The sequence below is a fragment of the Ochlerotatus camptorhynchus genome, unplaced genomic scaffold (assembly GCF_037179485.1).
Source record: "Ochlerotatus camptorhynchus isolate MF236.1 unplaced genomic scaffold, CSIRO-AGI_Acam_v1.1 ptg000317l, whole genome shotgun sequence".
In the NCBI taxonomy this organism is placed as follows: Eukaryota; Metazoa; Arthropoda; class Insecta; order Diptera; family Culicidae; genus Ochlerotatus; species Ochlerotatus camptorhynchus.
The window spans coordinates 919,689-941,904 of NW_027040805.1; the positions used below are offsets into that span (position 1 = coordinate 919,689).

A 22,216-nucleotide genomic window follows, 5' to 3' on the forward strand; every position below is an offset into this window, starting at 1 on the left:
ATTTCACCTTCAAACTAATCGCTTGTCAGCATAGTCTAAATGATGATGCATAGGATGGAATATTATGAACCGCACAGGATAAGTGAGAAGCAAATCCATCGTTACTGCAAACAATGTTGTTTAGAAAGTAAGGATGCACGCAATGGTTTTTCCGCAAATGCTTTTCACCAAGAAAAACTTTCTGTTCCCGTTGCAAGCCTCGAGAATGCCTTTCCAGCGCATGGAGAAAGTTTCACGTACAGAAATATCGCTTTACAGTAATTTTCAAGTTTTATTTTCAATTGCATTTTGTAAGTTTTCCTTGCATAATATAACTTCACTGCAGTTTAATTATGTATAATACAGTACATTGTTTTGATATCTTCTCTCTAGTAAGGTAGCTTTCTCTCTGTTTTTAATCATCAAGTTAATTTAGAACTTATCATGCTTACGATGCTTCACAAACAGGCTTATATATAAATATTTCTTGATCAACGTGTGAGTATTCATTTGGCATTGTTTCCGACGAAATCTCAAAAATAACTCAATATCCAGCCAGCATCGGCTATTTTCAAGTTTTCGTCTTTCGCTCAAATCTATCAATCATGGTAAAACTTCTATTAACAACCTTTATGCCCCTCCAAATTGAACTGTAACTCATAAACGTAATCCTTATGCCGTACTTCTACATATAAACTAATCTACATCACAAATCAACATTGTTTTTTTTTCGCCGTTGCTCTAGTACCTAATGTCTCACGGAATCACCATCCATGATCAAATCAGTTGTTTGAAAAGCTAACATTCAGTTTTGCTTCAATTTACAAGACCTTCTCTCTGTGTTCATCCAGCCACGTTGAACAGTTTCAAGTGTTATCGACTTCGAAAGAATTTTCGGGTAATGTTGTGTTGTTTTTCTGAGAACCTTTTTTAAATACATCGGTGGATTAAGGAAGTCCCGGGTGGTTTTAAAGATGTACATGCCGGGAAGTTAGAACATATCGTTGCTATCACTAACGCCAGAGCTGAGCAACTCGTTCGTCGTCAGGAGACCGTCCTTGTTGTTGTCTACGAAACGTTGCAGAATTGTCCTCGCCAAGGTAGGATTTGTTGACATTTCGTTGGCAAACCAATCCAATGGGAAACTGAAATTAATGAGAAATAAGTTGAAAATGGTTGTCTCATTATAAAAAAAAACTTAATATGCATTTCGTAAAACAGCAGGTTAAAATGTAATTTTGTATTGTAAAATTGCCTACTAGATCATTTCAAAGTATCGATATTAATATTTCTAGACTGACTGGATCATCAAGTCCCTTCTGATAATTATCCTTGCTAAATAAATCAAAACAAATAGCAACAGCAAAACGAAATCAACCAATTAGCAACTACATCGTATGGTCTATACTCAGCTATCTTGTCTTGCCTTAGGTTTGAACCTACACACTTAGAAATAACTAATTTTAAACGTGACGGAATCCGTCTTTGACATAAAGAATGAGACGTAAACAAACATGTCAGGTAATATTAAGTGCTCCGAGACTGAAAAGGTCGTTGCTCGACGAAAAGTACGTTTGATTGAGGTATATTTCGCGTCTGTTATGACTCAACTTTATGTCAAAATTGACGCTCGTATATGTCACTTTCAGAGCACCTAAATTTACATGATTTTTTCTAAGTGTGTAGGGCTGCGACACATCTAATTATCAATATTAGAAATTTTAGAAATCTCACGCTAGCGAGCAGTCAATCTACGAGAAAATCATTTTCCATCTCTTGCATCTAAATCCATCTACTCGCATCGCTCTCCACCTTTTTGCAGGAAATGTTCAAAATATTTGTCATTCTTCTTTCTATCTACTAAGGGCGATTCAAATATGACGTCCATAAAATTTTAGCATGTTTTGCACCTCTCTTTTCCCTCTGTCACATGGTGTCACACCTATCAAAAAAATAAAATACTAGTTAAATTTTCCGAAGATTGTAAAAATGTTAAGTTTTAATGATATGTTTGCACAAATAGGATTATACGATTTATTTGAATGGCCTTATTAATTCATATTTTTTCTCGTTGGACGTCACATAATTTTAAGCCCATTTCCCTCTCCTTGCCCCAACGAAATATGCCCATTTCCCGCATAAAACAAGGACGCTTCTCACGCAAAGCAAAAAAAATCTGCCTTTTACGTAAATATCGAAGACAACATATCAACAAGACTGGCAACTTTCCCATTTTCTCACACCATCTAAGACGGGCACATTTGCGTCATCTGCCTGAGTTAAAAAAGTTAAATGCTACGAACGAATTTGATAAAATAAAAGTTAATTTCAAAACGAACTACACGCTATTTCAAAACTACCCACATTTGAGTCGCATCCTCCCAGATTGGTCAAAACTGAACCCACCCAAAAATGGGTAATCTAAGTTGGAGATGACAAATGCTCAAATTGTCATTTCCAACTTAAGGCCCTAGCGCAATTTGGGCGAAAACGAAACGGAAACGGAACGGAAACGGAACGGAAACGGAACGGAAACGGAACGGAAACGGAACGGAAACGGAACGGAAACGGAACGGAAACGGAACGGAAACGGAACGGAAACGGAACGGAAACGGAACGGAAACGGAACGGAAACGGAACGGAAACGGAACGGAAACGGAACGGAAACGGAACGGAAACGGAACGGAAACGGAACGGAAACGGAACGGAAACGGAACGGAAACGGAACGGAAACGGAACGGAAACGGAACGGAAACGGAACGGAAACGGAACGGAAACGGAACGGAAACGGAACGGAAACGGAACGGAAACGGAAACGGAAACGGAACGGAAACGGAACGGAAACGGAACGGAAACGAAACGGAAACGGTACGGAAACGGTACGGAAACGGTACGGAAACGGAACGGAAACGGAACGAAAACGGAACGGAAACGGAACGGAAACGGAACGGAAACGGAACGAAAACGGAACGGAAACGGAACGGAAACGGAACGGAAATGGAACGGAAACGGTACGGAAACGGAACGGAAACGGAACGGAAACGGAACGGAAACGGAACGGAAACGGAAACGGAAGTTGGCAGTTGTCACAAATGACATCAAGATGCCTAACCGAAGTCGATCTGGTACTAACTAGAGAGGGTCTAGTATAAGAGAGGAGCGGATTTAAAACAAACTGCCGTGGCAGTTTGCAATCTGCAATAAAGATAGGTGCTACTCGATTGGCTCTGGCTTTGACAGTTTGTTTGGCTCAAAACCAGCCAGTCCGCTCCTCTCTTATACTAGACCCTCTCTAGTTCTAACTAGTTTTCAATTCGACAAATAGGCATACTCAGATCAGGCTTGCCACTGCCGGTCCGCTTCCGCTCTCATTTCGCTTGGTACTTTAGTTCAGGGTAGGTCCAGTTTTCGCCGATCTGGGTGGATTCTACCCAAATTTCGGAGTTATGGAATAGCGTGTACCTTGGTAACCTATGCGTATGTGGTTTCTAGCAATACTGCCAATGCAAACTAGGGCAGGACAGGAGGCAATGTGCAGACCGGTAATCGGGCCGAACAGCCTGTATGCCGTATCGAACAGCAATGGCCAACGATGTGTGAACTTTGCAGTGTCATGCACAGCAAAAAATTCTGTATTATAATTGTGATGTAAACATTCATTCACGTAAACTTGTATTTCATTTCACGCAAACGAGCAACTTGTAAGCAATGTTGTTTACAAATATGGGCTGTTGTATACAATATTTGCAACATGTCATGAAATGTCTCAGAACTTGTAAACTTAGATGATATGTGACGCTTCTTTTATGTGCATCATATTAAACAGAAATTTACACTACTTTTTCGAACCGTGTGTGCATCCCTACTAACAACCACGGCAATAAACGAATCGTAAACAAACAAACTCATCCATTCCAAACTGAACAAAGTTCATAGCTTAAAATTACATTAAATGCAATTGCAACCATATACAATCCAACTTGTTGCGTTTCCTATGTATGATGTATCATGTTACTGATATTTTCTTCTCCATCTACAAAAACCGTGTACCCATAGCTGCGGTATTTGATACTTCTTATTCCTATAATTGCTATATCGAAAGGATAATGTCACGCCGCCACCTTTTCAAACCGCGGCAATGAGCAAACAATTTCCTAAATGGAAAAAATCTGTATTTCAAAAGAACGGAAGATCTTTTCAAAATAACTACATGGTTCTTTTTAGACTAGGAATCGTTCTGTGAAAACGTTATTGCCTATCTCTAATTTCAATCACTTTTCCCATATCAATTTTGAAAATACAACTCCGTAGCTTGATGATTCCTTCAGTATCGAGCTAGGGAGTGTTGATTGTACTTTATTTCGATACAACTTTTCTGAAGAAAGAAATATATCACCTTAAATATGTTTTTTTTTTTTCCTTTGGTTTGTTTTTTCCGTCGATCTTGTTTTCCGTGCTGAGCACCAATGCTACCGACGCCAGGAAGGCAGCTCCCACACCTGGACCCTACCTATCGACCCATCAACTCATGAACCGGGGACCAACGGCTTTACTTCCCATCCGAAGGAAGGCGTGATCAGAGATGTTATGCCTCAGAACATCCCGGCGGCGCCGACTGGGATTGAACCCAGGCCTGCTGGGGTGAGAGGTAATCACGCTTACCACTATACCACCGGCGCCGTTACCTTAAATATGTTGACGAATGAGAATGATAATATAATCTACCCTTTTTGTCCAGATAGCATCCATGCTTGATTATTCTCTAAGTTCAACCAACATTTAAGAGCCGGAATGCAATTTATTCAAATGACCTTAATCCATTTTGCCTTGTTAGGTTTTTTAAAACCATAATTTCTCCATATTGAATCAACCTCTAGATTTACCCCACCATTAATTTTACTCACCTTTCCTGTTCACCCATTATCTGCTGCACCGAATCGGAATTGTCGGCCGTGAGCTCTTCAATAAGCTTTCCTGCTTCTTGCTTGTCGTAGCCCCAAGGAGCATCTTCAATCATGTGCTTGACGCCGCTGGTGCCACTACTTCCACCCACATTGGCACCGATTGGGGCTCGACGTTTTCCAAATCCTCTTGCGGTCATCATTTCCGAGTTCCGAAACGGTGCTCGTATCGAACGGGGAATCTTTGAGGCACGCGCTGCCAGACTGGCCAACTGACGTGCCGGACCGGCACTGGATGTGTGACAGCATAGCACGACGGAGCACAAAACCACCAAGAACAGTAATTTGCAGACAGACATTTTTGTAACCTGTGAAGTGAAGTGAGAAATAGATTGAAGAAAATCGTTAGGTTTTATTGCAAATTAAGTGGAATAAAAGTACTAAGACATGGACATGCAAGAGAGGGAAATTGCTGGATGGTGTAATTCTTAATGGTCTCCAGGCGAGAATTACATAGGAAGCGATATAATGCTGCTCAAAATAATCACTTCAGGGATCTATTGCGCTATTTGATCCCTCTTTAATCTTGGCTAAATTTGTCCGCCTCCTCCACATATTCTTTTGAAGAATGGTGACTAGCAGTACACGCTTTCAGGATTCAATTTTCGCTTTTGAAATTATATCGCCAATTTCCACCTCGAATTTCCCGTTTGGTCTGCACCCTCATATGCAAAAGTACTCCCTTGCTTGACATTTCATATAGTCTGCACTATCGTGAACGCATGGCAAGCGTAATATAGTTCAGAACAACTTACCTATAGGATAGACTAGCACTAGTTAGATATGCTTTACATTCACATCGATTTCGTATCGTGCGACCATACGGCGCTGGTTGGTGGAACGATTTTGCTAAACCGAGTGAAAGTGTCGAAAACTTATCTTACATCCTGTGCTTCAGTCGATGGTAGAAGTTTTATGATTCTTCCCATTTACCTAGTAGATTCAGAACAGTGAATGAAGATTGAAAACGCGCTCTACACAGGAATATGTTTTGAAAATTTCAGCAAAACTAGCCAGTATTGGAATGATTTGCATATGTTTAAAGTTCAAGATGCTTCTTCATGTTCTAGGCTGATTATATTCCTACTGGGTATATATGCCTTATTTGGTTTGTGAAATTAATGTATGACTTTTTTTCTAGATTTAATGTTGTCAAATAATCTGGATGTTCAGGAGGCTAATTCTTTGTTTTAATTGTCTGCATATTTTAGTCAGTCGGTAAAGACGTAGCTAAAAAACAAGACCATGCTGGAGGTGGCTGGATTCGATTCCTGGAACGGTCTAAGAAGAAAATTCTTGGACTTCCCTGGGCATATAGTATGATTGTACTACTTGCCACTCAATTATACGATTGCAAAAATGGTACAGGCAATAACTGTGAAAGTGCATCTGGAACACTAAGTTGAGAGCACGCAATAAGCTAATATGTGATAAGCAATAAGCTTGAAATGCCAAGAATAAGAAGAAGATATTTTAATGTTGACGCCAACATATAACAAATTGAAATGAAAACTACAATAAACATATTTAATTTGCCAAGAAACCAACAACTGAGATCTCTGAGCTTCCCTTCTACAGCGAACCGAAGCTCGCCTACACAAACCAAGAATACTACCGGAAAGGGGAAAATTTTCCACTCCATTGTGTTGTTGGTTTGCCCACGCGAGAGCATTACAACTTTTGTTTATAAATGCCGATAGGCCCTTTCAAATACTACGCGAAATGTATGCATAGAACTGAGTATTTATTTAACGAACTTCGATTTCATTCCATTGTTTTTTTTTTTGGCTCGACTGGTCCATTTGAATTTTGTCGTTGAAAGCATGTCACGTTCAACTGTACCACCCCAAACATTATTTATTTTTAATTTCTCAAACGATCAAATACAAACAATGCCAAGGCATTATCTGTACATACACAATTGATCTTTTCATCAACCTGATACGGCTGATTTTCCCAACCAAATTGGAAACGGCTATCATTTGCTTACAATTACCCTCCGGATGATTCCGAACGATTATTATTTGAGATGTTGACAAACATTTCCTCAAGGTATGATTGCTTTGAAGTACACACCACCGACAGCCACATCCTTCACAATTCAACATTATTGTGAAAAGCGCGTCCAGAATCCTTTCCCGTAAGGCAAGGATTTGATGATGCATCTTCTATTAGAAGCCAGTTAAAACTACAGTTGCTTTGTCCACCCCCAACATAGTGACAAGTATTGGATTGATTGACTAATAAATATTTATCGATATATTAAATTTATTGCATTGTTGAACAAACCAGACCGCATGTAAGAATCTGTGGAAGGATAAACACAAAAAGGTTCAATATGGGAGATAGTACGATGGCTTCCCTAGTCACAAAGATTCAATGGTCTTGAAATGGATATTTTAGAAATTTTTCCATGCTAAAAACTAGTTATCAGATTGATACCGACCTTGACACATCAAATAGAAGCGAAGTTAAAATGTGTACATTGTTCCTACACCCTCAAGAGGTAGAATCTCAAAAAACTTTCCCATATGCCAGTTCCATCGAAAAACTACCCTGTCTGAAAATTTTCCATTGCACAACATCAAGCAGCATCTAAAACGGCTCAGTTACTCTGTGGTCCTCCAGTTTTCTGTACGTAATTTCTGTAAATAAAGCACACCTTCACTTTGTTTATGAAATAATTAACTCCATTACCGCCAACGCAGGCCGTAATTGTTGCATCCTGCCACGGGAAGTGGTTTTTGGTGTTGACAAATTTTATACTGTCACTGTAGTGTATTTCGCGTAGAAAAGTTCTGAAACACTTGGAAAGGTATGCTTGGTGGTCATTTATTTTCACTTGCCCGGTATAGTTAGTTCATCTATTAAATAAGAAAAAAGCTGGTTCAGTCATGCATGTAGTGCGCGTTTTTTTTTTAGTAATGTATGGCCTTTAAAAGGCTATAGAGTGACTGCTTCTTGTGTGGGACTCTTAACCACTTAACCAAGAACTCATACAATTATCTCCAGCTCATCTAGCTAGTTTTGTTTTCACCAGTTCGACAATTTTCTGCTGATATTTAGGTACATAGCCGAGTGTTCTGAGGCTCAGCAAAAGCGTTAGTTTGCTGAGATCTCGGCAAAATATGTTTGCAATCACAATTAATTGTATAGATTGCTGATCTTCTCTTCACCTTCGCTGCAGCTCTGCTAATATTTTTGGGGGAAACTGGACACACTTGATCTCTGGGAACCCCGTTTTTCAAAACCCATGTATTCACTCCAGTTGGAAATTCATAAAACGCTCAAACGTCGATATGCTCAATAGGGTGGGTCAACTTCAACTTATTTTTTGATTTGTATTGAGGTCAACTGTGTCAAAAATGAACGAATTTTGGTGCGATTTGAATTTGTAGGAGTGTTAACGGTCCATACATATTTAAAAAAAAAAAATCTGCGTGGGGGCGTCTAGCCCTTTCATAAGCCTTGTACTCGAAAAAGAAATGCACCATTTGTATCCGTGTGTAACTTGTTTATCCGTGGGTAAACATTGATGAAAATCTGGGTATAACTAGTTTAGAGTAAATTGTTAACATGTGCAAATTTTCATAACAATCTGTTCAGTGGTTATTGAGATGTCATCGAAACAAGAAGAAAATCGCCGGAGAATTTTGTGCGCCGTCATGGAAAATCCGACTCCGACCATGAGATGGATCGGAAGACAACTGGGAATCACCCATACAACTGTGTCTCGGGTGGTAAAATCGTGGACCGAGCGGCGGGCTGGAAGTGGAAGAAAATTGAAGACAGCTGACCCCGTGAAGGCCCGGAAGGTGTTGGATTATTTCAAGCGTAATCCGAACCTTTCGATTCGCGACGCGGCTCTGAAGGGAAAGTGTTCCGCCTGGCGTTCAGCAAACCATGAAACGAGCTGGGCTTCGTGTATTCAAGGTCCGGAAGGCACCGAACTGGCGTGATCAACAAAACACGGCGGCCAAATCCCGCGCAAGGAAGCTGTATCTAGAGTGGTTAACGAAACCGATGTGTGTGGTTATGGATGACGAAACCTACATCAAGGCAGACGCAAAGCAGATACCTACGTTGCCAAATCACGGTTTGATGTTCCGGAAGACAAATTTTATTTCCTATCATTAAATGGGGTTAACAGAACTAAGTCTGCACAAGTTTGGAATAATTGTTATCATTATTAAATTCTTCAACTTTTACCGAACTGTTCCGCAATTCAAAAACCCAGTAAAATCTTACTGACTGGATTAATGTATAATGAGAGAGACAGAGAGAGAGAGAGAAGGATTAGTATTTTCCATTTAATTCCACTACTTTATTTACTTATCCTGAGTCGAGTATTAGTATAAGACACTGAAGAAGTCTGCACATTGTAGACGAAATACGCGTATCTATCAAGGATAAGCAAATAAAGTAGTGGAATTAAATGGAAAATACTAATCCTTCTCTCTCTCTCTCATTATACAGGTATTCCACTAAGACGCCCACATTAATCAGGATTGGATTAATGTGTAGTTCACTAGACTTGAAGTGAACTAAATAAAAATCATTGGAAATCCCCTTGCGTGAATCGCCAGAACGGGATTTCATTTTGATTACTTGGACTGGCAGAACTCAAGTAATTTTGCCAATTCATCTTTGATCTGATCCAGGGATTAACCACTGGGCAGACCTTTCAAGACAACTTTGAACACATGTTCAGTTTTGGTGTCGTAAGTAAAACATTCACGCAGAAAAAACTATCGCCGTAACAAAAATATTTGAGGTAAATTTAAACGTAAACTCAGTTTGTTCTGGCCACAAACATAAATTAGGTTGATTTCAAACGTATTCCATGTTTGAAGTCATGTGAAATCAATGTTTAAAATAAAAATAATGTTACGTTTATTTCAAAAATATTCATGTTGAAAATAAACGTATTTATTTTTGTTTGGTTTGACAGCTATGCGAACAATAATAAATATGTTTATTTTAAACATGCTTCTCATGTTTAAAATAAACATAAATATTTTGGAATTATTTGAGTAGTAGGGTAAAGCAAAATAAAACGGAAATAAATGAAAAAAAAATCTTTGGGCAGGGCATCTTAATTCCTGCTCTTTTTCGGGTGCGATTAAGGGTGACCTGTGAGTATTGGGTTCCTGGTCCGGGATGCGAGGACCCGTCGGGGTGGGTGTCCGGGGGTTCCTGTTCAGTTGAACCGGTGTAAATTTGTGTTACTAGCGTCGTTTTGCCGTTTCTGCCTCGGTTTCTGCCACTGGTCCTCATACCGGTTTCTTTCCATGTTCGGTATCGGAGGAGGATCCGGAATGGATTCGGAATGGATGACCGTTTTCTGTTGAGGTTGAGCAAAGCTGGGGCAACTTTTCCGAATGTAACAAGAAGGAAATAAAAAGGCCTGACACGCTAAAAACCGTTTACCCAAATCCTATATTGTTGAAATGAACATGCTTTTGAATTTAATTCAAACATAAATATTTTAGTTTTAAACATGCTTTCAATTCACTTTGAATAATTCATATGTTTAGAGTATAAACATTTATATTTTTGTTTTAAATGAACAAAATTCGTATCCGTGTTAGAGGTGCTTCTCAGTATGATACTTGAGAAGACGTTTGAATCCGTTCAAGGTTTCAGGCAATACACGGCATTCTCCTCGACGGCCAATTTGCAGTGAAAACTTGAATTTCACGAAGTTCGAACGTTCCGTGCGAAGAGCAGGATCATTCTCATTATTCGTGTGCAAATTAATTTGAGTGCTCAATTTAATTTCATCAGAGGGGGGATCAAGAGACTTTCTTTTGCACTTAGGTGCCATGGCGGCAGTCAAACTTTTATCCAAATCGACTTCCAAACAGATTACTATAAGAATCTGAAGGAGCAAAGAGGAATTTTCTAAACCAATATCCATGCAGGATTACCTTGGGTAGGGTCAAGAGAGCACGATGCGAATTAAGCTCTCAACGTTCTAGCCCTTCGCTGTAGTGATCTTTGGAAAAGTTCGCTATCTGATCTTATAGGAAACTTTATCAGCTAGGGGAAACAGTCCTATTGTTGTGGTACGTTAGAAGCGTTAGAAGCCTATTGCTGTGTATGGAGGTCTCCATACACAACAATAGGCTCCTAACGCTTCTAACGTATCGCAACAATAGGACTGTTTCCCCTACTACTTTGCTTGAGACCATTTTCATTGTTAGTAGTTAATAATTGGTTTCAAAGCCAATAACTTTCTGAAATGATTAATCGACTGCTTTCAGGACATCTTGCACTTATGACATAGTAGCCTGTATTGTTTCCCTATTCTTCGCGCTATATATACCAATGTTACCTGCTAAGCAGTTGATGTACCATGTCTCAAGAACATTATCCCCCTTATTATTCAATAAATAATCATCCTGATTTTCTTTCAAAAAGTTGTAGCTGGGAATTTTTTTCATTAGTACAGATAGCAAACTTTTCCGTACATCATTGCAGTGAAGGGCTCGAACGATGAAAACAAAAAGTTCACTTTTCCAATAGTAATTTTCATATACACTTTAAAGGTCCAGTGCAGTATGAGTTCGCTTCCAAATGAGTACAATTTTTTGGGAGAATTAGCTGGACCTGATTTGAAATCGATTGTGATTGGTGGAACAAAACCGATATTATGTCTATCTATCTTATGTATGTCTACAAGCATCATGTATTGAGAAAATTGTGAACTTATCAGTTTCCCATCCAGAAAGTTTCAATCACATGAATAAATTTTCCGAAGACAACAACTGCTTAGATCTTTGTTTTTATTAATGAAATATTCAGCCTCGGGTAAATTCTTAGATGATCAGGACATTAACATGATGTCCACATGCACACTAGTGCCGTGTAGTGAAGATAATTCTGATCCAACCTACCCACAAATTAGAAGACTATGGAACAACTTTCCCGAAGACGGAAACTTCATATATAGTCATGACCTCAAAATACATTTTATACAGGAAATTGACTTGCACATTAGCGCCACGTAATGAGAAAATAATCAACGACTGTTCTCTAACAAATCGGCCATAACCAACTGTAAAACTTTGCCACATATATGGGGTTCTCAGAATGCTATGAAATTTCGCTCACAAAGGATAAACTCTTTGTGAGCGAAATTTCATAGCATTCTGAGAACCTTCGACCCATTTTGTCAAATAATACAAAAAAAACCTCCATATCAATGGCAAAGTTTTACAGTTGGTTATGTTCGATTGGTTAGAGAACAGTGGTTCTTTATTTTCTCATTACGTGGCGCTTATGTGCAAATCAATTTCCTGTGTAAAATATATCTTATGAATGAAACAAAAATAAAAAAAAATTTGCGTGACACATTTTCCCGTAAAATTTTAGTAGAAGTTTTTAGATTTTCACAGACATTACTTAATTTGAAAATTCATATCTTATGAACCAGGCGTCGTACAACAAATTTTTTATAGTAAAACGACAAGGAAATTATCTCAGCAATCCATATTAAATATAGTCTGAAAAATTTGTTCCACCTAAATTTTTACGATGGCGGTAATAAAACATTAAAGCAAAAAAAAATATTTTTTGAGTGATGAAAAAGTTTCCAACTATTTTTTTTTTGCTTAGAAAAATCACTGGTGAAAATTTCAAATTGGTGTGTCATGCCGTTTCTGAGTTTTGAACAAAAAAAAAAAAAATAACAGGAAAATTTCAATTCAACTTTTTCGATTTTCCCGAACTTAAAATTCCTATAAATAATCGCAACTTAAAAACAGTGTGATGCACAACTCTGAAATGTTCCCCAGAGGAATATAAAAAAATTCTAAGCAAGAGAAATTTATTAGGAAACTATCGCTACTCAGAAAATGATTTTTTCTCCTATTCTTTGCTATATCCTAAACTAGCTTTTTTTTGTGGAAAATGTTTTTCAGATTATATTCTTAAGGATTGCAAACTCAGCAATTTTCTTATGATTTCATTATAAAAGTTGTTTTTATCGATATTTGGTTCTTGAGTTATGCATTTTCAAAGTGTTTTAAATCCGGAATATCGGAAACGTTAAAATAAAATTTTCTGTTCGTTAGTTATTTGTTCATAACTCAAAAACTGTAAGAGACACTACTTTAAAATAGTCACCAGTAAATGATAGTATTTTCAAAACATGAATAAAATATTTTTTTTAAATGTATCACTCAGAAATTTTTTTTTCCTGCTTTTCTATGTGATTTTCCTCCATCATGAAAATGTTCGTGGAAACATTATCAGATTATATTTCATATGAATTGCTGAGATAATGTCCTTTTCATTCCCCGCATTTGTTCTCCAATGCTTGGTTCATGGATTATACATTTTCATAGTCCCTTACATCCAGGAACATAAGAAAACTTCAAATAAAGTTTTTCCGGAAAATTAGCAACCCAAAATTTTTGAATCTCTATGATTATAAACTATACCTGTGGGTGAAATTTCATTGCATTCGGCCCAAACCTGTCCGATAATACAAAAAATCAAAGTCCACAGTAATCGCAGGATCATGTGATATTCCATACAGTAAATATTACCCAAAGGAGTGATTTTTATTATTTTGATTTTTTTGGTATTTGATAAAACATCATCAAAAGAAAAGGAAATTTCCTGAAAATTAATCGAATTAGAGAAAGTACTCTATAATTTTTCGCTCAATTTATCGCGGAAATTTAATAACGTTTTCGTTAAATTTTACTTTTAACTTAGAGTGGCAATCTTACCTCGTCGTCCAATATATTGTATATGAAATTCAAAGATCTTTCAACATCATGAATAATGAGATTCGTACTCTTCATGATATGGCGTGTACTTGACATCCTTGTAAAACTAACGCTTATGGCATCAGCTGCCATGGAATAATGTATTTGGTCACATAAATCCCATTTTTCCAATGAACCGTTGATAATTCATTCTTCATCATCTTGCTAAATATCATTGTTAAATAACTTTATGGAGCCACGTTTGTCTGATACCTAATGTATTGCTTATCACATAATCTTACATTCCCCTCCCTCCATTAGAGCGTGACATAATATATGCATCCTATTTAGTATGTTGTGCGTTGCGAGCCATCTGATGCACACACAAAGATAAATCAGCAACTCCATGACATGATTGTCAGTGCAACAGAAAAACAATTCTTCAAACAGTTATTAAACACAAATAATAAGCGAACGTACATATATGAGCACGTGATGCGATTGCCTTAAAAGGTGCCTTTTGCAAGAGCTAAAAGATTTCACTACCTACTAGCATACAGACATATACAACTCCAGTTTGGGTACATCATATCATGCCTAGAAAGCAATAAAAACGTGAAGGATGAAACCCTACATACCATGCTACTTTGTGGCACGAAATAACAAATTCTACAGCTTCATGAGGCTTCGTGCACAAATTACATAGACAATTATTTGCTGCTAAATAAATCCACGCGACGCTGATATCTAAACACTTAGATTTTTCGACGAGATGGGCAAAGGAATAAAACAGTTTTCACTGTGAATGATTGTGATTCATATTTCGGACATTTTTTTAAGAATGTAAGGAGCACGGTAATATTTTCGCCTTCAATGTTATCATTTAGGGGTGATACATATAAAAAATGGTAGTAAAAGCGCAAGCTGACTACAGGAACTATAGGTATCTCAAGAGTCCGAAATATGAAGGTGTCGGAAATATGAATTAGAACGGTATAACATAAAAATAACTTTTCAAATTGTTAATTGAAATTTAATCTTGGAATAAAAGAAGGGTTCGAATGAGTTAAGATAACGTAATTTTAGGTGGGGTAATCTTGTCAAGCGTTACTTATTGTTAACAGTGGGGGTAAAAATTTTGATTTTTTGCATTGTACCTCCGCTGAGAATTTTGTGTCCATATGTTATGTTGAATATAAGCTTTAGCTGTCAGCAATTTTGTTTGTGAATATTGAACGCCTTGCAAGTATCTGGAAGCATGGCATTCTAATTGTTAAATCAATCATAGCACCATAGTAATGGTGATCTGCAGATGAATCGAAGCATGATATTGTGGGCGGAATCATGTGGATCAAATTTTCAACACCTGTTGATACTAAAAATACAACAAAGAGTTAGTATTGATTATAATTCTCAGGAAATATAGCCTTGCTGATAAACACCACGTTTCTGTATAAATATCCCAAAATGTTTCCATACATTAATTTAATTCAATAAAATCAAGTGCAGCTACAAATTCAGATAGTTTCTTGCTTGCTTCCGGAGATTCAACATATAAGGAGCCAACAAAGGGAATTTATTCAAATTTATGACCGTGTTTACCGGTCTGATTAGCCGGTTAAACCTTGCTGTCGATTTGCATATACATAATACAAACTAGGCAGTGAAAGTGCGTGTATGTTAACTGCGAATTAAGGGTAAGGTGTTGAAGAATCAAAAAGCTACAGGAAGAAATTTACCGAGTTGTATTGTTCAACTATAAGAGGAAGTCGTGTCCTGAATGTAGTTAGTTCATGTGTGGTTGCTGGGTACGTAATTACTGCGAAGTGGAATAGAAGTTTAAGGTTTCTTACAGCAATTTTCACTTTAAGGTGATACGGCATGTGATGTAACAATGGCTGTCCCCATAATCATGAACTAAACGTGTTTTGGTATGCCTACGAAAGACATCTTCCTGCAAAATAGTAAATTACTAATTACATACCTTAAATAATGGACCAGAATTGTATGAATTTGATCTGGATATATACTTTAACACTTTTCCATCAAAATATTGCCAATTTATTCACGCATTCGTAATAAATGCATTAAAAAGTTCGGTTATTCGATTTTGTTCTGCTCAGGGCATGAGCTTTCAATACCTGTTTTCACTAGATGTCACTTCTCGAAACCACACTCAAAACAATTACGACACGTGCTTCTACAAGCACTTTCCAGTTAATACACTTTTAAAGACGACATTTGCTTAAATCAATCATATCATTTGCATTGTTAAAAACGTGAGCCGCGAATAATTATGTAAGGTGAAACTGTTTTGTTTACCTTATTCTACACACTACATTACGAAGATATGTATTCGAATCATTTATCATCGCATCCCGTGTTGTCGATTTAATTGAAACAAATTGTGTAAAAACAATGCTTTTATTGCTTTTACAAGAGCTTAAGCTGTGTTCAATTTAAAAACCATCACTTATAAATATTTAAAAAAAATATTTGGTTTTCACGAAAAAAAATTAAGTAAATGAACTTACAAAAATTACGTAAAAAACATATGCTTCGTTCTGGTTGCACTGGTCGAAGCCATCAGCTGATATGAAAGAGGCAGTAAAAGATTAAGGCACTTCATGTTGCCAATCTATTCTGATTATTATGCAAATACAAAACCATCCCATTTTTTACTGATTGACGATTGACATAAAGATGTTTGATCAGAGCTGGCAAATTTCAAGGCCGTCATGCAAGAACGACAAAACCGATCCTTTCAGTATCACAAAACATCTACCTATCTTGAGCTTTCATGTAATTTCTCAATGATTAAGCACTGGCACTGGTGAGATTAATTCTCACATGATTTGACCATAAAATGTCTAGCTGATTGACATAGATTTAGATATGCATACGCAAAACAACTGACATGAATATCAAATGTAAGAGTGGATTTCTTAGATCGTCTGCTTGTATTCTAAAAACAAATTTAATGAAAATTCTAACAATGAACTGTTGCGTAAAAACATGTTTACCAGAATTAAAATGTTTGAACAAAACCATCACGAGATGATTTTCTAGTCGCAGTTTGTTTGAAAATTAAGCTAAAAATGTGTGCGATGAGTTTGTTTCATGTTAAAGGTTGATGCGCAGTGAAAAAATAGATACAGCGATCGAACCTGTAAGAGCTTGGCACTTGGCTAATTGGATTTCCATGTGTTTGAAAAAGCCACCCACGATTTCTACGGTCGCATGCTACACTGTGCTATGATTTAGGTGTATTAAGCTATCAGATGGAAAAGTGTGAAATAGAAAACCGATATTGTCGATAAAATATGACGTATGTTCAAACCGGATTCAACAACATACTGGAGACCAGCCGGGAGAATATATTAGGCTAAATTTCAGGCTGCAATTGCATAAAGCCGTTACTGACAGAACATAATATTTTATGAAAAAATATGTCATATTATAACTCCGAAAACATTGATAACTGCTATCGGAGATGTCATTTTATATGAAAAGCTTCTTATCTCCGGGCTTGAACGATCATCGGTCGTAGTGGTTTGTTGCAGGGCTGTGGAGTCGGAGTTGGAATCGAGGAGTCAGAGTCGAGGAGTCGGAGTCGAGGAGTCGGAGTCGAGGAGTCGGGATCGTGGAGTTGGTGTCGAGGAGTCGGAGTCGAAAGGGAATTTCACAGACTAGGGTGTCGGTGAAATTAAGCCGAAGCCAACTCAGACTCCTGAATTCAGATTGAAAATAATAATTCTCTGAAAGGTGTTTAAACCATGATATTCCAATCAGGATATTATAACTTCTCTATTAAAGGAATTTAAGATTTCTGTAATGCCTTATGGCCTCTGTATATCTTCCTTATTCCGAAAATACCCATACTGCTAAACCAGCCTTTCACAACCTATGGCTTACGGGCTTCTCTCAGGTGGATCATAGAAATAAAACTTCAGCCTCAAAAAATTTATGAATTTCAATTTTTTATGGATCATCTTAATTGAGCTTTGACGATTTAAGGCCGTTTTGGTATTTTTAAACTAGTTTGTAAAGTCTGACTTATTTGGGCCATTTTCAACGGTCTTAGGACCATTTTAACGACTTCGAGATTATTATAGTGTTTTAATGCCGTTTTAATATTTCTAGACCGTTTTAGTGTTTTAAAGCCATTTTGGTAACTATAGGCTCATTTAGAAATTGTGCGACCATTTTTGGTGTTTCTGTGTGGCCATTTTCTAGTATTTTTTTTCTATCAATTGTATCGTTTATAGGTACTTTTCTAATAAGTGGTAATACTACCAACCAGTGGAAACTAACGATTTTAAATTGGCTCACTACTTGAAGAATAGGCTGGTTCCAAGCAAATCGATTAACGCACCTCATTCTAGTCGAAATTCTAGTATTTACTATAATATGTTTGTTTTGATTCGATATGAAAGTTTGACAGATAATATGAGGGGTTCGTGGATTTTCCTATGTTTCGAGGGGTGCATCGATTAGCTTGGGACCGAAGATAGTACCAGAGCTGAGCCAAAAAGTTGAGCACGTTTCTTCGGGACCATCTGGTCTTAGAGCTACCTCTATGAGATACTATTTTGTCGTTTTGATACCACTCATGCGCAAATTTAAGTCCGTTTATTTGGCTGATTTGGGATTTTAGCGCATATTTGGCTGAATTAACTTGATTGGAAAATTCCGGCTTTTTAAGCTATTTTAAAGCCATTTTGTGTTTGGCTTTCTGTCAATCATACAGCATCAAATTCCAAAAAAAAATCATCAAATAATTTAGCGAATTTATGTCATTTTGATACGTTTAAGGTAATTTTTTCCCTATAACATCTGTACTAAATATCGGTGGATATTTCTAAAAGTGGGTCGCAATCAACAAAAGGTTGATAACCGCTGTATTGGACTATTAGACAGTTTTTTTAAAACCATAAGTGGTTATCTAAACTTCCCAAGTGGCTAATTAAATAAATTTTTCCTTTGGGGTCAAGGTAGACAACCTAATGTTCCAGTTCAGAACATTTTGGCTAGACGTGATGTGAAGTTGATGAAACTGATATAGGTATATGTTTTCTTGAAGAGTATTAACCTTAGACTTGTAGTTTGATTAACCTTGTGTTTAGTTCATATAATGTTTTATTTTATATATATTTGATTCTGTGAGGACTTCCTTAGTTCAGTCGGTAAAGGCGTAACTACCATGCTGGAGGATGCTCAGTTCGATTCCCGGTTGGAATTTTTTGGGTTGGAAAATTTCTGGACTTCCCTGAGCGTAGAGTATGATTGTATATGCCACGCAATTATACTACTGTAAAAATGGTACCAGGCATCGAAAGTTCTCACTTAATAACTGTGGAAGTGCATCTAGAATACTAAGTTTAGAGCACGCAATAAGGTAATATTCGATAAGCAATAAGCTTGAAATGCGAAGTTTCTGTAATAATTGTGTAATGACACAGTTGATATCAATTTGAATAGGAATAAGTTCACACAGTTCGAAAAGTAGTGTAAATTTCTGTTCAATATGATGCACATAAATGGAGCATCACATATCATATAAGTTAACATTAAATATCATGTAAAGTTCTGAGTACAAAAGCATATTGTATACAAAAGCCCATTTTTGTAAACAACATTGTTTACAAGTTGCTCGGTTCCGTGAAATGAAATACAAGTTTACGTGAATGAATGTTTACATCACTATTAAAATTCAGAATTTTTATCTGTGCATGTTCTAGGAATAGTGGAATATTTGTATCGTTAATCATATTTCAAATCTCTTTCTGCCTCTTCCCATTCACAAGATTGTAAATCTCTACCTACACGGTTCCAAAAAGTAGTGTAAATTTTTGTTTAATATGATGCACATAAAAGGAGCATCACATATCATCTAAGTTTACATTATAAATCGTGTAAAGTTCTGAGACAGCATTTCGTGAAAAGTTGCAAATATTGTATACAACAGCCCATATTTGTAAACAACATTGCTTGCAAGTTTCTTGTTTGCATGAAATGAAATAAAAGTTTACGTGAATGAATGTTTACATCACAATTATAATTCAGAATTTTTTGCTATGTATGTTGAGACGACCAATTCCCATAACTTAAGATTTTAGACATTAATTATGCATAACGCAAATGATAACTTGGTTCTGTAAAGTTGATTTGATTGAACCTGTACCAATAAAGTAATTCTAAAAAAAAAAAAAATATATGGGCCTTGGATTGAACTCACAGCCCGTCTAGAGTATAAGCTCTTTCAGACTTAGTAATATAGGACAAGAGCGAATAATTCTATGTGAGTCTAGTTTTACGCAATCTTGTTAATTGTTACATGTGAAAATAAGACCCTGATAAAGATCCCAAACATGATTGAAACGTTGGAGCGAGATGAACAATTCGACTATAAAACCATAACGAAAAATTACGCATCAGTTTAGTAGATACATGTTGAATTTCGAACGAACAATATTCCTTTATTAGATATACTTTCAGACATGAGAAACCCACGATGTACTTGCTCTCAATGGCAACCGTTTTTCTACAAACTTAACATAGCTACTGGAAGCCATATTGCAAATGAAATGAATGATAGATGATAAAAATATATAACCCATAGAAAGGCATATTCATAGCCAGCCATTCCCATTTGAGTTTTTTTTAGATGAGCAAAAGATATCACCTCTTCAGTAACCTGTCGATTCTATTTATTAATTTAAATCGTAAAGACCACTGAAGGTCATAAAACAAACCTCACATCCACACAGCGATGTGTTGATCAACTCGTATCGAATTTATGACTCTAGTGACAGTGCTTTTTGGGCCCCGCAACGATAGCATCTGTAAGGCCTACGATAAACTGAATAATCAAAGAAGATTAAAGAAAAAGAACAGACGCTTCGATGCCACCCACTACGCTTCATACCAGTAAATTGGAATCATCTTTTATGATTCTGATCTATTTTCCAAAACTACCGATGAGTTGAATAGTCGAAAATTGAACCAACAGGTGTGGTGTGATGTATCACCAAATATTGACTGACACAAGATAAACAGAAGCTAACAGGCTGTTCTCCACACGCAACACAAAACGTATGCGTATTAGAGTGGTTCAAATTATCCGATTTGCTCCGTACCGAGCATTCAACTTCAGTTCAGTTGTTAGCTTCCCAAACCTGACTTATATTAGTGCTATCATTGGCTATTTGAAGGTTTATTCGGGAATAAATATGGATACATTCTACTTTTGTTTATCTCCGTCGTATGCGTTAAAAACAAAACGTTTCGTTTACTATCAACTTATTTCTTCACAAGAAAAAATACGGCTGGTATAAAACACATGGCAGTAGACCATGGGATGACTTATTTATGGTGGCGTGCTGAAGTGAGCTTGAAGTACGACAAAGTAGGAAATGGATTATTTGAACCACCCTAGCGTGCATAGCACTTCTTCATCATAATCATACACTAGGGTTGGTTCAAAGGGCTTCTTACTTCATTGGCTGGAAGTCTTCTCAATAAAGAAACAACATCAACAAATTCTTACTTCATAGTGCATCTATTTGAAACACACACACTCACATCTTACGATTGACAAGAGTCCTATTTCGGGATGCCACCCAATGATAGGATGATGAATTTGTCGATATTTGGTTGGAAACACGCACGAGTTTACGAGAATTTATGGTGATTCATATTATATTGGATAGACGGAATTTTTGTGGCATACAAAGGTCTTTTTTATCAATTCGTATACAGCACTGCAGGCATGTAGCTCAATACTTTACCACCGACTTGATTGCAACCGCTCAAGTTGCACGCAAATATACTTGTTACTGGACTAATCCATTTAGATTTCATAAGCCGTAATTCATAATTGATAAACGTAAAACAAATATCTCTTATCCAATGTAAGTTGAACATCCTCTCCATATCCTTCATAAAAAAAATGTAATGGCAGTTCTTGTCAAGGACTGCAGCGTACAAGCAACTTTCTCCAGAATGTATAGCTTTGCATAAAACCTTTACGAAATAATTTTCTAGACGCAATGCATTTGATGAAACAAAGTAAGCTAAAATAAAGATTTCAAAATTAAATTATAACCCCTCCAGCAACCCCATTACAGAATCTGTTTAGTTTGCAAAACATGGAAACATTTGATATACATGCCATAACTTGTAAACCATGCCTTCATAAGTATGAATACGGTACACCAGGGTAAGTTGAATTACACAAGAAAGTACAAGATACGGATACGGAATCTATAAGCAGAAGTGAATAATCACTGTGATTTTTTTTAAAGTGATTATTCACTTAAGCGAAGAGATGCGCCTTCCGTTTCCCACTTTTCCAAGCGTTTCAACTTGCCCCAGTGTACCTTAAGGCCTTTTAAATACTGGCAGGCACGAAAAACGAGTCCTATCTATTAAGGTTTGATAATCGCTAAGGAATGTTTACATGATGTGTCATCGTTCATTTATTATGAATTTCAAAATTTTAATATACCTACATACCACTTTGGCTAACAAGTGAGCGTATCGTCTTAAAGCGTA

The 22,216-nt window shown here is 36.9% G+C and overlaps 1 protein-coding gene across 1 annotated transcript in view; it reads right to left on the reverse strand.

Moving 5' to 3' along the window:
• Positions 1–698: 698 nt before the first annotated feature.
• LOC135707761 (allatotropins-like) overlaps positions 699–22,216 on the reverse strand; it is a 73,255-nt gene continuing 51,737 nt past the window's right edge. Inside the window, exons 2-3 of the mRNA XM_065229645.1 lie at positions 4,884–5,248; positions 699–1,124 (exon numbers count right to left, since the gene is read on the reverse strand). Coding sequence (XP_065085717.1) covers positions 971–1,124; positions 4,884–5,248 — 519 coding nt within the window. The 3' untranslated portion in view covers positions 699–970. The remainder of the gene's footprint in view (positions 1,125–4,883; positions 5,249–22,216) is intronic.